At 46.8% G+C, this 17,906-nt stretch overlaps 1 protein-coding gene across 1 annotated transcript in view; it reads left to right on the forward strand.

Annotated features, from left to right (window-relative positions):
• The window catches only part of LOC146175668 (uncharacterized), a 246,920-nt gene extending 230,170 nt beyond the window's left edge, over positions 1–16,750 (forward strand). Inside the window, exons 10-13 of the mRNA XM_084582059.1 lie at positions 4,602–4,764; positions 7,884–8,234; positions 10,500–13,062; positions 14,766–16,750. Of these exons, the coding sequence (XP_084438185.1) occupies positions 4,602–4,764; positions 7,884–8,234; positions 10,500–13,062; positions 14,766–14,968 (3,280 nt within the window). The 3' untranslated portion in view covers positions 14,969–16,750. The remainder of the gene's footprint in view (positions 1–4,601; positions 4,765–7,883; positions 8,235–10,499; positions 13,063–14,765) is intronic.
• Positions 16,751–17,906: the final 1,156 nt, after the last annotated feature.

Here is a 17,906-nt window from a genome sequence, read left to right on the forward strand (position 1 = left end):
AACAGCGATTGCGTACGTATCTGTTTACGAAACTTAATCGTTTGCTCCGTTTCGTGCACTGAGAGGTGTTGCGTGAAGCGTCGACGCTCTCTCGTGTTCGGCGCAGCTCCAGCCTGCTCTTACTTCCTTCTCTTTGTTTCCTTTTCAGTTTTGTTTCCTCTAACAGCAGTGGAAGCGCCGGCGGCTGACGTAGGCGCAGCCGCGCCGCGACATCTGGCGGCAATTGATTTCGTGGAGGAACATTTTCAGATTTGGCAGAAGGAGAGGGATCGTAGAAGAAAAAGGGTAGAAGGCGGAGAAAAGGAGAAGTACGGGGACCCGATAGGGGAGGAGTAGTGGGCGCCGTATATTGAGTCGGGCAAGCCTCTTTTGCATTTTTCTGTAGTTACTGTGCCTCAGCCGTCAGATGCTCCGTCGAACCTCCCCTCTACAGCTATTATACGCAGGCGCAGGCAGGCATATAACAAACATGCACCCCGCGCCTGAAGCTCCTCTTTTTTCTCATAAATATTTCGTTTTTCTCTACAAAACTTCGCTGCTTCGCGCCGGCATCCTCAACTTCTTTTACAATGGGATTTACTCCGTTAATTTTCTTTTTAATAGCAGCTTCTTGTAGCAGTGTAGGCTGTGGCGACCTGCTCTTTAGTTTTCCACGTTATTTCTTGCTATTTCCCTGCTATATTATGCCGAATTATGGCTCTCTTGCCCCGTGTGTGAAAATTGCGAAGTGTCAAATTTTTCCGAGGTTTACTCCAGACGGCTTGCACTTATTACTTCAGTATTTATATCGGCCGTGACACACCATGCACGGATATTTCCCTGCTTTAGGAAAAAGGAAACGGGTAAAGGTTACCTTTTCCCCGCTTTACGCACTTGTGACAGTTGAAATGCTAAAATTTTTATTCCTGTTTCGGCACGCTTTCTGTTGCATTCTCGCACGCTGCCACGTAGCTGGCATGCTTGGCGCCACTTCCATTTCATTGTCATTCATTTGAACAAGAACTGAAAGCGGGGAGGAAAAGCTAACGTTAGGTATTGCCGCTTTGTTCTCGAAATGTGTCGAAAACGTCCCAAGAGTGTTTCCCTGCGTTGCATCGTTTGGGTCCAATTTCGTAATCCTCTATCGCTCCCTACTCCGGTGCCGCGGCTATCTTTCTGCTCTATACTCTATTTTTTGTTTTTTTAATTTTGGCAAGAATCCCGCATGCAATATTTTCAGACGAAAGCTGGAAGCCTGACATTTTTTTTTTCTTCGTAGTAAAAATAAATAAAATCTTGCAAAAGAGTGTCTTTGCTTATATTTTGGTAGGTTTTCCGAAATATAAGAGAAAAGTAGATATCTTGACTTTTTCTGCATATTTGTATGTGCGCCTGCTCTCTTCCCAACGTTTGAGTGGCTTGTTGAAACAATTCAACATTTCCTCGCATTTCTAACCCAGACGTCGAAATTTTTACCGTGCTATCATGCAGCCCCGAGAAAAAGAAAAGGAAAACGACTTTCATTCTTAGACGTCTGCAGTGAATCGCCTGCCAAAGAATATGAATTTTCTGCAAGCGAGGGCTTTCTGCACACATTTGATGTGTGAATATGTTTAAATTTCATTTACTCAGCGCACTTAATCAGCGCATTATAGCCTATGACAGGTTAAGCCGCACGTGCACGTTGAAATAAAACGCGGCGCAATTTCCCTCTTATAACCATTACGTTCTGCCAATGTATAGCGCTCATTCTGACATTTAATTACCTTTCTCTGCTTATCGTTTAAAAGAAGGAAGAAACGAGCTCTTCCAAAAATCAGTTCTACTAAAGCCGTTCTCTGCCTCGTTGACATAATTATTTGGACAGTGATGACTCCGGCAAATAAACTAATCGTTTACGGTTGTCCAGAGTATACATTGACAAAACCAAGCAGGACAGAAGTTCGTGTCGTGGGTGCTCCTCAGCTGAGGAAATGGAGGCTGACAGCAAGTAAAACAGCGTAGCCCTTATTAGTTACCAGCCGGCGACTTGCGTTAGAGGAGATCGTCGCACGCCTTTCCAGGCTTCCACTGAAAGTGGGCGCTCCATGCGCGTCGCTGATTGAGTCGTTTCTTGCTATTTTTTTCAGCCGCCTTGTTGCTGTTTTTTGTTTTTTTTTTTTTTGGCACTTTGTTTATGTGCCTTAAGAACTGTTGGCCATAACAAGGAACAGTATTCGTTCTGGGGTAAGCTTTCTGATTGCAATTTATAGCAAAGTAAATTGAGGTTTGGGCATTTTAGCCTGTGGTTGGCGTCATATATGTGCGTTACCATTATTATCTGGTACAATTAGCTCCCTTAGGATGAACCGGACACTTTGGCCTATTCCCTCAGCGTGAGTGCAAGAGACGCTCGTTTTCCTCGCTTTTCTCAAGTCTGCAGTTTGACTGACCCCATTAAATGATGAGAACGGAGAATTTTGTTGCTCCTGCCACCGTAGCAAGAGCCTCGCTCCCTCATTCCACCCTTCTGAAAGATCCTGTACCCGCGCCCGTCATTGCCTGACTACTTTGCTTTTATCTCTCTTGACCGGTAGTTCTACGGACTCCCGTTCCCTCCCTCGCGGACGGGTACCTTCTGCTGGCCACTTGACACTAATATGTGTCGACTGATCACCAGTGCGAACACGGCCATCCTGGATGCAGCATGGGGCTTTACGTGTCTGCGTCCTCATTCCCTACGAGGAAGGAGACACATCCAATGTCGGCGCGTGGAGGTGTACAGTTTCATTGTTGGCAGGAACCCAGCGCTGCAGAGGGAGAGAGAGACGATCAACTATGTAGGCATTGCCTCAGACTGCTTTTCCTTTCTTTCTTTCTTTCTTTCTTTCTTTCTTTCTTTCTTTCTTTCTTTCTTTCTTTCTTTCTTTCTTTCTTTCTTTCTTTCTTTCTTTCTTTCTTTCTTTCTTTCTTTCTTTCTTTCTTTCTTTCTTTCTTTCTTTCTTTCTTTCTATAGGCTTTCCTAAATTAATAAAACTTTTCTTCACTAGGAAAGCACGCGCTCACTGAAATGTCTTCATTTTTCCCTACGAACTCGGGAAATTCGCTTCGATGCGCGAAATATAGCTCCAGTGCCAAAGTTATGATAATGCTATTGTAGACCAAGATCCATGGAGTCGATCCCAGAGTTTCCGCGAACGCCAAATATGTAGAGGTGAGATGTAATGCAGTTAGCTTTCGCAGGACAGCACAAGAGTGTGGAGGACTCTGCCGAGCGAACACGTTCACTTCCATACGCTTTGAGTGATCAGGGCGACAAAATCCTACTGGTTCAGCGCAGTTGATGCTGACCGCATGCTTCAGCATGCCAGGAACGGCCAGCCCGAGGGCTTCATCTTGAGATGTTCACTCTTTGGCGCAGTGCGGACGGCGTAGCCGCTTATGCTTTGACTTCAAATTTGAGGTTTCGCGATCGAAAAAAAAAAAAAAAAAAAAAACGTTGCCCATAACAGTCTCTATTTCATATGCTCTGTTTCACTAGCTGTTTGCCGCACTACCAGAGGCAAGGCCATTTGGGCCAATCAGAAAATCAGAACGGCGTTCAATACGTCAGTGTGTTTCTCTGAGCCCTGCGACCACAATGTAGGACTGTGACAGGGACACATTTATGTCGCGTAAGTGCGCCGCAAGGCCGATTTAAGATAATAACGTAATCCTATAAAACAAACAAGAGATAAGGGACACGTGGAAAGTAGAACGCTTTTTTGGTGTATTTGATGCATGTTACAGAAAGCAGAAGCGCGAACTCAAGAAAACCCAAAAGTGTGGCACGGAAAAGTGCTCACTGCAGCAACTTACTGCCTTCGAACAATTCACAAGTATGCACCAAGCTATTTTGTACTCTAGAGCTGGGCTTTGATTCCACTCTTTTACCATAAATGTGGAGGCGCCGGCTTTCAACCTTGCGTCTCGTATATGCTAAACGGATGATATTACCACTAGGTGTAAGCTTGTCCAAAGATTATTTCACAGCATTTTCTCAACTTAGAGGAGTGAAGCACCTGGTCTACGGAATTCTTCCACACATCAGAGCACGATTGGGTATTGGCCGGCACTGTAGAAGAATTCTACATTCAAATTTACATTCTTACCTACTGCAGTGGCTCAGTGGTTAGTGCAGACAACTACTGGACTGGGAGACCTGGTCCCGACCTTTTTTGTGGCCGCACTTAGGTAAAGGTGAAATGCAAGGATCCCGCTTAACATGTGATATCATGCACGTTAATACCGCTTGGTCAGGATTGTTCGCAGCCCTCCACGACGCGTCCATCACATCATTAGTCACTCTGGGAAATTAAACGGCATACACTGTTCATGGTAAACGCACGCGAAAAAGACGAAGACGCACTGGAGAAAGCGACAACACGACACAAGCGTACTATATTTTTGTAATGTTCTTGTAAACGAATAACAAAATGCAGAGATTGAAATTTATGGTCTCTGGTTGAGGTCTGTACCCTCACAGAAGGACTGCACGTGGTGCATCCTCCCTTCCATCTGACAAGGCAAGGAGAGATGCGAGCGAGCGTTCGCTGAACGTATACTTCCTTTCTAATTCTGTGTTTGCTTTCTCGGCGTTCCAGGGAGTCCAAGGTGACGCAGTTGCTGAAGGAGGCCCTGGGGAGTGTCACGTGCCGAGCAGCCATGATAGCCCACGTGTCCCCGCTGGAAGCCCACTACGCTGAGACGCTGGCCACAGTTCAGCTCGCATCCAGGGTGCACAGAATGCGGCGCAAGAAACTCAAGGTATATTCAAGGCATGTGGCAGTGTGCTCCAAGTTATACGAGCGTTTAGGAGGGTTGTTCAGCACTAGGCCATGTGGTCGAACCCTGGCCCGGTGGTGACCGTATTTCGATTGGGTCGCAGTTCAACCGTTGCCCACGTGTTACGTGATGTCAGTGCAAGCTAACGCATGGTGATCGAAAAGTTTCTCGAACCTCTGCACTACTGCATCCCTTTCTTGCAACTCAGCTGCTTACAAATTTTCATCTCTTTTGTTCACAACGTATACCTCATTTTGTACCCTGCACAGCATCATGACATGCATATGTCGCCTGCGCAAGCACTTCGAGGGGCACACCGTTTCGATCCTTCGAACAAAATCCAGCTTGAAACGAGTCGTTCTCTCAACGATTTGGAGCGTGCCTTCTTGCTCGTGTTGCCACCGGAACGGCAGAGCCGGACATTGGATACGCGACAACTGCCTTGAGGGTGCGAAGAAGCGACAGTCGGACGCATCGACGGCTTTGAACCCGTTGGCCGAATCCGTGTCCCAAGTCGCTTGGGCAGTCGTGCCGCGGCATCGGGTGCTTGCTGCTTTGAGGTGGGCGCTGTGTCGTTGCCGCGCGGAAGAGCGGGATAGACTGCAGAGCAGCCGTGTTTGTTCCCTACCTAGATGTGGGCAGCCATGGGGCGGCCGGACCGCAACCTTCTAACAATCCAGACCTTCCGGTGGAAAATACCAGTCAACTCATACTGCTTCACACGCTAAGCCGCAAAGCTTAGCTCGCCAATTATTTTTCTTGTAACTTCCTCCGGCATTTTCTTTCCCTTTTCTCCATACAAGCCTCAAGCACTGGTGCAGCCGTGAAAACGTTCCGCGAAAAACAATCTGTTTGCTTCGCAACAACATGCGAGTCTTGGCCCGCGCTGCCTGCCCTACCGCGAGGGAACCATTCTATAGATGTTTCTGTTTTTGTTTTCAACATCATTTGATATTCGCGCGGCCATTAAGGCATCAGCCTGTTTGCTTGGTGCATTTCTTACAGCAAGGTAGCGGCCAATAGTACAAAGCCGCTTCTATTGCAAGATAAAAAGGGACTGATTGGCATGTAACAGAAGAGTGCTAGATAAAGCGCTTGCCATCATAATTTGCTTCCCCTTTTCGATTAAAATAAAGCCTCCGTGGTGAAAAAAAAAAGAATATTGATACCGACTCTATGAGCAATTTTTGAGGTTGCGGGTAATACGATGCGTATAAAAAATAACATATTGACACGTAAAAAAGAAACGCCGAATAAGCAAAAAACAAAACAAGATGTTCAGCTTTCGTATGGGAGCCTTATTCATATAACCAAAACGTTTTTTTTTTTTTTTTTTTAGCCAGAACTCCTATTTCACATGCCAATTTGTCTCGAATAAGCAAAAAACAAAAACAAGATGTTCAGCTTTCGTATGGGAGCCTTATTCATATAACCAAAACGTTTTTTTTTTTTTTTTTTTAGCTAGAACTCCTATTTCACATGCCCATTTGTCTCCGAACAGATGAGCTTTCGTCCATTTCTCGACTTCCGTAAAAATGACAGTTTTCTTACGTTTGTTTTTGTGAGACAGCCTCCACAGCCTCAATCGGGAAATGAGGACGTTGTCTGTCACGAAACTCGGCGACTGGCTGACGGAAAGCATGGCACCACCAGACCCAAATGGTCCCAGTGGCTGCAAGCAAGATAGGTCACCAGGCAGAAGCTACAACTTTCACAGGAGTGTATTTTTTGCTCCCGTGGCGCGCCCTCAAGACACCTGTGGAGAAACATCCAACCGCTACGCAGCCCTCCGAAGAGATCTGTGCTGATAGACGCGTAGGCATCTGCCAACACAATCATGAAAGAATGAAAAAGAAACACGGTATCAAGGCATCACAAGCATGGCGCATTGTCGACGTTAACACATTACGTGTCCGTATCACGCTTTTGCTTTTTTAAATCCGTGGCATAGCTTGAATTCCTTGTCCTTCTTTTATGGTTGGTAACCAGCTAAAAAAATGTGTTGAGGTTGTAGTTTTGAAGACGGGGACGCAATTTTAAAATACCCTTGGCGGTGCAGAAATTCATGAACCCTTTTTACTCATTCATAGATTCGCTTATCCGTACGAGAGAAAGATGTAATAGATTCTACGCCGAAGTGGTAGGAGATATGACAATATGAAGAGTGTAAAGAACCCCTAATTAAATTATTCAAGTGTGGAAACCTTCCTGAGAAAAAGACAAAAAATGCAGTGGCAGATCTGCGCAGTCATTGTTCAGATGTTGCGAAACCATGCATGGAGTTATCATGCAGCATACACCTCTACCTCGAACTACCTCTACCTCTACCAACCTCTACCTCACACTTTCTGCGGTATTTGGACCTTCTTTGCCAGTGCTAAAGCTTTTCTGCATCTATTGTGCCAAGAACTGACAAATGCTTTTCCTGTCACCTATTTGCCGCTCCATGCACACATATAAGCTCATGCCTGGACATGAGACGTGTTGCTCGTTCAGACATTGGTTGCATGTTGAGCTTTTTAGAGAAACGTCTTTTTTTTTTTTCATCGGCAAATTTCTGCGTGCGCCATGATCTACAAACTATTATATATTCCTTCATGATTTGTACAACTTAGATGATGCTCTGGTATACGTATTGTAGGGATGACATTGATACAACAAACTATTTCGGTTGCTCAAGATATGTGAAGCCTTACGGTTTTACGGCTAGTTGGTTAACAAGATATCACACACGTTCCTTATTAGGCAACACAAATCGTGAAAACCGGATGCGATGAACCGCATTTAGAAATCAGGTTTTCATTTCTAAAACCCCACTCTGAGTGAAAGGTTGCTCATCTAGAGAAACTTACGAGCTAGCACACATCACAACGCCTTCTAGATCTCATGTCTTACCTGCGTTCCTCATTTTTTTGTTTATGGCTTCTAATACTCGACGTATCGGGGTTATTGCTGTCCTAATCGATAACAGTGTTTAAGCGAATAGCTGGAACTGAGCATCCTGTGGTACTGGAACAAAGGTGGCCAATTTAAGCCGGACTCCCGTTTGATTTCTTGGGTGAGCAGTGCGTGAAATAATGCCTCGTTCTTATCATTCACAGTACGGGTCAACCATGACCAGCGCGGCAGCGGAAGGAGTAGAAGGCGTGTGCCGGCCATTTATGCGAACTCAGGCCCTCAACGAGGAGGGCGCTGGTCGCCGTTCCGGCAGCTCGGACCCCGAGTACACTTCGAGCAGCGAGCAATCCTGCGACACGGTCATCTACGTGGGCCACCACCAGGACTTCACAGACAACGAGGGCCCGCCCGCGTCGCTCGAGGCAGTCCTGTCAGCGCCCACGCCGCAGAACTCGCCGGCGAAGTCTGTGGTTAAACCTGCTCCAGAGTCGCCGGCGCGAAACAGCAGTGCCTTAAGAACCGTCGCCAGGCCGGAGGCCTCCACGCCTTCCAAGGTTCGTATTGCATCAGCGAATGTGGTCAGAACATACCTTTTTTGCGTGGAATTAACCACGATATCACCCTAAATTATAGCTTAATGCAAATAAGGGGCTGAAATCAAGAAGTTCCTGGGAGTGTATTCAACGATAACATTTCTTTCTTTCGAAAATATTTTCTTCCCCGGTGACTGTGAGGCTTCGCCCCCTGAACGCAAGGCCGAAAAAAATTTTTTTGAAAAGAGTAATTAAAAATTCAGTTACAGCCACCGCAATCACCCGATTTTGCCGCGTTTCTTTCCTCCCGTTCCCTCGCAAAGATTTTGCACTCTCCTTCTCGGTCGTCTAGACTCCGCAAGCCAAATTCCACTTCTCCCTCCGCGTTTGGCGGGAGGTGGGGCGTGGCACTCTGTGTACGCGAAAGCGAAACGGGGGAAGGAGCGCGCGCCGCTGCATTCATTGCATTCAGTCCGGCCGTGGCGAGGGAAAAGTGCCCGGCGAGCAGCGCACACAATTAGTCGTGTACGCTCATCCTTCACCCGTCAGTCAGCGAGACGGACCAATTGGATGTGGTCGCTACTCCGACGTCAGCCTAGCGGCTCGTAGAGAATGGGGAAGCTGGTTTCCCGAAGGGGAGGATGAGAGAGCTCTGATTTGTATTTTTGCTGTTCTGCGGCGAGCGTATTTTTGTAGCATTTTGTACAGACTATCTACGGTACCTGATCGAAGCATTGGGTTCCCTGGCTTAAAAATTCATACCCTAGACAGTGGCCTTTAGGGAGTGCCTGGGTCATGATTTTTTGAAGTGGCCAAAAGAAACTTGCAATTTTGTATCACAGCAAATGCAGACCGTACATAGACGGCCGTGCACCTAGTAATGGCACTCATTCAAAGTTAGCTGTTAAGATCTTCCTGATTTAGACCACTAAATGGGAAATGTTAAGATTATTTTCTACTTATGAAGACATAGCTCCACTGCTATATTTAGTGCAAAACCCCAAACCCCTAGGGAATCATACAGTAAATTTTTCCTAAAATTCAATGGGGCCTAATAAACGCTCTAGGTATCCTTTAGGCTTTCCATGGCGATAAGAACGCCCTCCATAAACCTCCGAAGCGTAGAAATTCAGACGCTACAAGATAATGATTTCTAGGCGGAGAATTGAACTCGTAGGCCTGCTTTTTTGTCCACCCTGACTGTGTGTTGGTGCTTACTGTAGTTAGAATGATGGGCTACATACATGCGTGATTATGTATTCACACGTATCCACATGAATTTTCTCCAGCTAGTAATTTTTGATAATTTTGAACGCATTTTGGATACTTTTAAAGACTACATTTCTCAATGGTTGTTAATGCTTTAGCAGCTGGTTACTTAAGGCATCAACCAATAAAAAGCTCGGCCGCTATTTCATAGGTTAGAAATAATAACGAGATTTCTTCATTTATTTTATTATCATAAAAATATCTGATGTACACCTGACCAGCTAGATAAAAGGTTCTAACTGACTAGTCATGTCTCGAATTGCACTGATACGGCATTATTTGGGACTTCCTCGAACTGGAACTTCTCCCGCTTTGTTCTTAATCATAAACTTTTCAATAGAGTTTTAAGATGTCAGGTGGAGTCAGTCCTCAAATATTCGCACACTGACTGTAACACAAGCTTACAACACCATTGCTTTTAGAAAAGATCCCTGTGTGGTCATTCAGAAGGCAAAGCGGCATATTCAAGTAGCTGAACAGGGCCGTCAAGCTTACAGAAAGTAAAACCTGGCATGTGGCAAGTTCATCACTCAGAGAAATGGGGAAAACCCTTGAAACGTTAATCATTTTCAGTAATCTAGCGTGAATGCCCCTGTGAAACTTCTGAGTTGAAGACATATGAAATTCATTTGTAGAAAAATCTGAAAATTTCAGAAAAACATCAAATTTTAAAGCAGCACAGTTCGATGGGTACTTATGCTGAAAAACGGAAAGAGGCAAGTCTTTGACACTGGCTGTCAGGAGGGTTCAGAACTCGTGGCCGGCTTATATGATGCATACCTGTGGAAAGAGTTGGTAATTCTGAAATGACACGCACAGCAGGATCTCACGAATGTGCTCCATCAGTCCTTTCTGGTAGTAACGAAACCCAAGCCCCAATGTTTTCCGCCCCTGCCATCTGCACTATATACGTGCGAACGCAAGACATAAATCGAAACTCGTTCTTGATTCTCATTTATTGCTAGATCAAGAGCAAACTCGCAGCAAACGCTAACGTACGTGTTTACATCTTTCCAGGGCGGTGCTGCGAACCGTGATTCATGCTTGTCTCCAAGCCTCGCAGAGAGCCATTGCAAGTCCCATCAGACTTTGCGAAAGAACCACCGAGGGCCTAGCAAAGAACCCCCCGCGCAATCAGCTTACGACAGCAGCGTTGGCACCAGGCATGCGAGCGACGAGCTCTGGATCGACGGTCCCCGGTTCTCGAAGCCCAAGTTCGATTCGCGCACTCTCGAACAGCTCCAAAAAGAGCAGTGGGTCGACGGGCCCGCAGTCGCCGCCGTCTACGGATACATGGATGACCACAAGAAAAACATGGTCGAGCGATGGGTGCAGGAACACTCCCGATACTCCCAGAGCCCCAAGGGCAGTAAGAAGCAGAGGCCGATGCCCAGTAAGGGAGACAAGACGACGTCTCTAGAAACAGACGGCAGTGCGACACCGGAACATAGAAAAACGAGGAAGCATCACGAGGGCCACCACATGAAAAGGAGGAGCTGCTCGCCAAGCAGGTGCGTGAATGGCAGAGCACACGACGACCGGAAGGTCGCTACAGATGTGTCGGCGGCGGAGCACGCAAAATGTAAGAGTACAGTGAGTAAGAGAGATCAAGGCCAGAACACGATGCAGGAGGAGTGCCAAAATACACATGTGACGTCGGCCGAAGAGGAGCAGATGGTGGAGCCGGTACAGATGCAGGATTGCTGCTTGCAAGTCACGGAAGAAGATATCCTTGGTGCGACGAGCGGCTGGTCGACGGCGAACGATGAGAATCCTCTGCCTGAAGTTGATCAGGGCAGCTCTGTCGGACGCAGCCCAGGAAGCCACCCACTCCAGGTTCTGAGCGATGACGGCCTCAACCTCCCGTCGTCCTTCACGGACTCTAGGTCCGTAAGCGTGGACCTTAATCACGTTGTCGGGGACGACGCTGATATACTGGGACACGTCTACGGAGGCCTCACTTGGAAGCTCCTGCAGGGGACGTTGCTGCAACGCCGCAAGGAGCGGCACCAGAGGCTTTACGGCGATGACATTAGCCTTGGTATCAAGGGCGACGTGCTCACAGAGAAGCTGGAACGCATTGCGCGACTGCGGAAGCTGACGTCGCCCTATTTTGGTAACAATAATGAGCGCATACCATCACTGCTCATAATGCGAAGTGGGAGGTCTAGTCCAACAGGGGGTCGCTACGGCAGCCTTCCAAACCGGAAGCAAAGGAAAGATCTCTGTGATGACCCTGATGACTCTACTGACGGCAGCGACTGCGCGGATGTCACTAGCACAAAGAGTGAACCTGCAGGCTTGGATGCGGACAAGTACGATATTCAGAGGCTCAACATTAAGCCGATGAACGGTCTCAAGCTAGAAGCCTTCTACAACCGCATCCAGAAGTCTAGCTCATCGCTCGCCGACAGCCAAGATCTGTCACCACCTAAACTTTCACCGGACGGCAATACCCTTTTTCAGTCGTACTCAGAGAAGCTGGATCTCTTAGCTAAAGATTTTGGAGTGTTTCCGGGCACTCAGGATCCACCAGTAATAGATGTACAACCACACAGGCTGTTCTCTCTGTTCAGCGTTGAGAGCGAACTAGACCGGACGAGCCAGAAAGTTTCCCAGAGCACTGACGCCCCGGCCGAGCATGATGCTTCGGGGGAAGTTGCTTCGCCGGTTGCCTGCTCCTTCGCCAGGCAGCCAGGGCGGCCAAACTGCGGAGGCCCAAGCGAGGATGCCACAAGGTTGGTGCCCAACGGGGACCACAACCCAGCGGCACAGAAGGACATGACCACCTCGACACTAAACAGGGTAACCAGCTCGTCTCGGGCGAGTTCTTCAGCGCAACTGCAACAGCAGCATCACTCCAAACTTGAGCAACATTTGTCTCCAAAGCGAGTGATCGCGCCAGTTCTGAAGTCGCAGCGAAAGATCAGCTCGGGTGCTGTTACAACCGCAGTGGCCTCGTCTCCTCACAAAGCACACATATCGCCGTCGCGTGCAGCCGCCAACCCCTCAAGCAGCTGTTGTGGGACACTCGGAAGTTCCAGCCCGACAAGGAGCCGGGTGAGCACCAAGAATGTGAGCCCACGCGTGCCCGCCGCCTCCACCGTAATAACCAAAGCACCCTGTGGCAATGGAAAACACTGCGACGGAAGGCTTCCCAGGAAACCCCAACTGCACAAGCAGGGGGCTGGAACCGATACCGCTGTTCCTGCCGGTAGTGAACACAACTCACTCTGTCGTAGCGTATCAACTCCGAGCACTCCGTGCAGCACAGATCCTAAGGGCAATGCGATTCAGCGGGCGGAGACCATCGACTCCGGCTCCCTGCCGTCACCCTACGCCACGGTGACGCAGGCGAGACCCACAGTGCGTAAGTCGAGCAGCGGCCACGGCAGCAGTGATTCGAGCAGCTTCAAGGGCGTCATGAAGACTGTGCAAGTGGTACAATGCTCGGGCACAAGCAGTGGCTATGAGAGCATCATTCTCAGGGACAGCACACCGGCGTCCAGCCAGGATTCCGGCAGTGAACGAGGCAACAAGGAACAGCGTGGCCGTAAGGGGTCGCGCAAAGCGTCGCAAGGTAACGCACCCTACTCTCCTTCTACAATGCAGTTGGTTGTGAATATTTTTCTTTTACGCTGGTGAGAAAGGACAAGCTGGTGAGGCAATAATAACCTCCCATTTTTAATATTTACAAAAAATATTGGAATATAGGCTATGGTTCTGAAACTGACGTCCGCGTATTATACGGAGAAAAGTTTTGGTGAATACGCGCCGGCCTTTAGATGCAAAAAAAAAAAAAAAAAAACGACCGAAGGTTTTACCGAATCTTTAAATTACGCAACGTAGGCTCACCAGCAGGCATGTACTCGTACCTTTCAGAAGCTGTACTCGCAATGCACCACTTGATTTTTGTGTTGATGCGCGCAAGCAATCGTCTATGCGGCCCTGTTTTTTACGGCTGCCCCTTTATCTTTTGACATTTAACAATTCAAAATATACGTCTAAATTTTTGCCAGGCCTTGGCAAATGCGCTTTTGTTTCGCTAATAATTCATTAGGATATCTCAGCCGTGTTTCTTCCCTTAAAAATTCATTGTCCTTATTTGAAGTGAAAACCGACACCATAAAATGAGAAACCACAAAATGACAAGTCTGCTCTGCAGAGCTGCACATGAAGTGCGTATATTTACGAAAAAAAAAAAAAGTTAACTTATTTTAAGATCGATTTTGCTTTTTGTAAAAACACTTAGCGCATAATGGAGGTTTGTTAAACTTCACACCTGGCATTTCGCTAGTAACGAGACGATCGCGGTTGCCAATTCAAAGGAGGGGAGGAACTGCGCTACTAATCTCAGCTTTGTCTTAGTGAACTACATGATAAAATTTCCTAGATATTTAGCACTCATAACGCCTTCTCTGGCCGGCAGTGGCGAACAGCACATAAATAAGGGGCATCTTAAACTACAGATCTTGAGAAAAAAATAGCGTCCCGAGAGAGGGAATGTGGTGATTATCATGATTGTGTTCTATGCTCGCTCTAAACCCCCCTTGCCTATAAAAGGATTTCTCTTCTCACGCTAACTGTCCCCGAGAGCCACAGAAAGTAGCAGAACTACCAAGGTTCAAAATTTCTGCAATAGCTGTAGATATTCAACACCACGCGATTAATGGTGGCAGGCATGCCCTCCGAAATGCGCTTGTTCAAATTTCTCGGGTTTGTGTACTGAAATACCGGATAAAAAGCAACACAATCCCGAGAGCATGGATAACTGCTGCAGCTTTACAGCAGACGATTGGTGCTGCTATAGGGATGACAACGAGCAATATCACTGTTAGCTTCCTTCAAGATGACGCGAACACCCCATAGTTCCCTTCAAGAAGCTTCATACGCAAAAAACGGTCACTTGGGAAGGAGGTTTCATGCTTTCTTTTGAATGTTCCTCCACGAATCAGTTCTGGACGCCGGATCATAAATGCATAGTATAAACTATTAAGGGTGATTACATGCACAAAGATGTATATGAGTCATGTCTCAGGTAAGCGCCTGGTTTTTGGATCCTATTTAATATTTAAGTGTACGCTGCAGCATTTGCCGGCAGAATCCGCAAGGCTAACCTCACCTGTAGCTAGAAGCAGCCTCAACCTCAAGCACAGGATTATGTGTGCGTGGAGTCCTACTATCAGTGACTGATGGCGACAAGGATATGGCTGCCTGCCAGCATGCATGCACGCTTGGCGCCGCAACCGTCACCCGCTCCAGGGGCGCCGTTCCTCAGTGCAGGCGGCGTCGGCGGCAGGAGCCGATCGGCGCCAGGTCGGAGCCCGCCCCAGAGCCCTCCCGTGCGACGACGCCAGCAGCACATGCCAGGACTCGGCAGGCACGTGCAGCGTTGGCACCAGCAGCACGGCCACGAACTGCGACAGCCCGAGGACGAAGTGGGCTGTGCTGGCCTTCTGTGCTGCAGGCTTCTGGACTTCTACTAAACGCCCGCTCACGTAGCCAGTCACGCAGTGCGTGCGTGCATGTGACGCCTTTGTGTACATGCGCGTGAGAGCACCATGAAAACCACTCTATGGCCTTGCGGCCAAAACGAACGCAGGCAGTGTGCGGGAAATGGACTCGTGCGCGGTCACTGTGGGATGGTCGTGTTGTTTCGACCGTGAGGCTCGCAAGCATGTCGGATTATTTCGAAAAGCGTGAAAAGTCTGACCACGATTCTCTTGCTGTCATAAATATAGCAGCAGCAAGACATTGCTCCTGCCAAATGACGCCAAACAAGTCTTCGCGTAGGTCACCTGGGTTTCGGTGGATATGCACAGCCACCTTGAAAACGCTAGTAAGACTGGACGAAAAGTGTCACAATCACTACACTCCCTTCCTAACGCGCCCTAAGAATTAGGATGCTACTGGTACGCCAAAGAGCTGCAGCGCTGCGCTATTCTAGGGAGTCCGAAATCAAAACATTTTTTTTCTTGCCTACCGAAGATTTCTGCGTCTATCAAAAATGGTTACTCGACCGCATGCAAAGGAATATAAACGCAGTGATCCTTTAAATCGGTCTTTGTAACCATAGAGATAAGCTGTTCTGAGAGACCTGGCACAGATTTTAAGCCTGACGCGATTTGTAGAAACATTGCTATAAGGCACGAAATGTCGTTGGTTTTAAATAAAAAAAAGTGTTTTCAATGTATACAGGATGCATCGCGGTTTTGCTCGTAATAAATGGTTTGGTAAAGATAGACAGAGATATGTGATGAATACCCAGTCTTCGCTGCAAGTGCCACCTTCATCCAAGAATTTCAGGAAAGTGTCATGATTCGATATATAGGATTAATTTCACCCTGTTAATGTATTCGCAATACCAGGCAGACAATATTTCGAGACAACAATGGCTTTCGGGCTTGTTTTTGCATTCAAGGAATTGATTGTGAAATTTCTTCTGTACTTGCGTGATGAACAAGTGGTTGTGGGAGCTACAAGAGCGTGCGCGTAGTGCGTTAGAAGAGGTTTGATTCACTTCAAGCGTATGATCTCAGCAGTCATCGGGTTGCATGGTTACTTGTTATTATGCTCCACTTACTTGTAACGGTCCGTAAAAGGGAAAGAGCTCCCCAGAAACTTTTATAGTAAGGAGCTTGTCGTCAACGCAACAAAAACAGTCATGTGGCTTGATTACTGGAAGATTATTAGCGCCTGACAGGTGTTGCCAGTGGACCCATTATTACCCACCTATGCACTCCTCGGGTTTTTTTTTTTTGTTACTAACAAAACTGCTTTTGGGTCACTAAATAGCACGAAACCAATTAATTAGATTTGCCATCCCAAAAATGAAAGTGCGCCGAAACATTGTTTCCACAAAAGCTTGGAAGCTTTGTTGTCGAAGCTCTTGAAGTGGACGCTGAAGTATTGCAGCTGCCAGCAATATTGAAAAAAAAAAAGTGAAAATCTGTGCATTATGTAATTTTGTGTGCAAATAAGTTAAACTAAAGATCTGAAATTTTTTAGCATGACTGAAATTTCAGAAGTGCGGATGTCTTCAATTCGCGATAGTTGGAGCGTCCGCAGGGCTTGCCTGAGCTTTGTGTAAAATGAAGCGAAAAGACGTTATTCGTATAGAATGTCGTATAAGGACATTAATATGATTACGGAGGAGTGAAGATTCATGTTTTACTTCTGATTTCAATGGACTGTTTCCAGGACAGAGAGTTTTAGTTTATTCCTGATGCTGGTTTCGCTTTGTGGGGAATAAAATTGTATCCAGTTCACTCGTTGCAGGGAAGTTGATTAAAACTGACTTTGAAAAGAAAGAAAGTGGAGGCCGTGAAAACAGGCTGCGTTCTTCAATAAAAAGGTTGGAACCAGTGGTTGTCCCGTCATGTGTCTTTTGTGGTCGACTATCAAACAATACCATTGAATTTGTTTCAAGAACTGAGACTACTTACGGTTCGAACTCGGCATTGTCCTTTCCGTCAGCAATTCTGCAACATTAAATGACTGATCTCTTTCTAAAGTGGACAGGGAATTCGGGCTATCCCTGTCGCTGTCGATGCAACAGTAATTGATACTAGAAGGAGAAATGACCATATATTGTTTTTAAATTGCTGACAAATGCTTTGACAAAACACATTCCTTCATGCAGTGGTCCTTGGAGACGATTTTAGTAGCCACTGAATGCTTGAAAAAAATGTTAAATTTAAATGCACAAAACTTGTCATTGTAGCTGACAACCTGGTTAATATGGTGGCATACATAGTCCCTAGTGAACCGATCTATAGAAGACTATGCAGTCAACCTTAAAACAATGACTACTCCAAGCATGTTGACTTCAAACTTTGTATGCCAGCTCTATAGGGGAGCACGGGAGAAAACGTGGGTATGTCAGGAATTCGGGATGCTCGGCGGTAAATGAATAAAGATTGCCATCTGCTATAGGGATGGACCTTACAGCATTGCTGGCGCTAAAAAGCGGTTGAAATGCTCCTTCCAATCGCGAAGCGTGTGAGCGCGTACCCTTGTAGTGAACTTGAAAAAGCTCTAATGGCCACATTTGTAGGCTAGAGTTATTCGTAGGCTTGTTTTAATTTGCAAATCCTGTGAACTGGTTAAAAATATTAGATGTCAAAAACAATTTTCATATCAAGATAGAGCGGCTTCTCGTACACTTTTTTTCTTGCTTAGAACTTGTAAAGACTATTAGGCCTGTTGCAAAGGCACGGAGTAGCCGATAAAATTTAACTACCTCCTTGTTTTTTATATCATATGAATTGTTTGAAATCAAGAAATTAGCCACGAGGTGCGCCTGTTCGCCTAGACATCTGTAAACCACAAACTACAGCAAGCTTCATGAGCGCCCATTAACGCAACAGTTTCAGCGGCAGGACCTTGATATACAGGTGAGACTCCCACATATAAGTACTGTAG

Source organism: Amblyomma maculatum, chromosome 10 (assembly GCF_055883805.1).
Source record: "Amblyomma maculatum isolate TAMU_Amacu chromosome 10, ASM5588380v1, whole genome shotgun sequence".
Classification (NCBI taxonomy): domain Eukaryota; kingdom Metazoa; phylum Arthropoda; class Arachnida; order Ixodida; family Ixodidae; genus Amblyomma; species Amblyomma maculatum.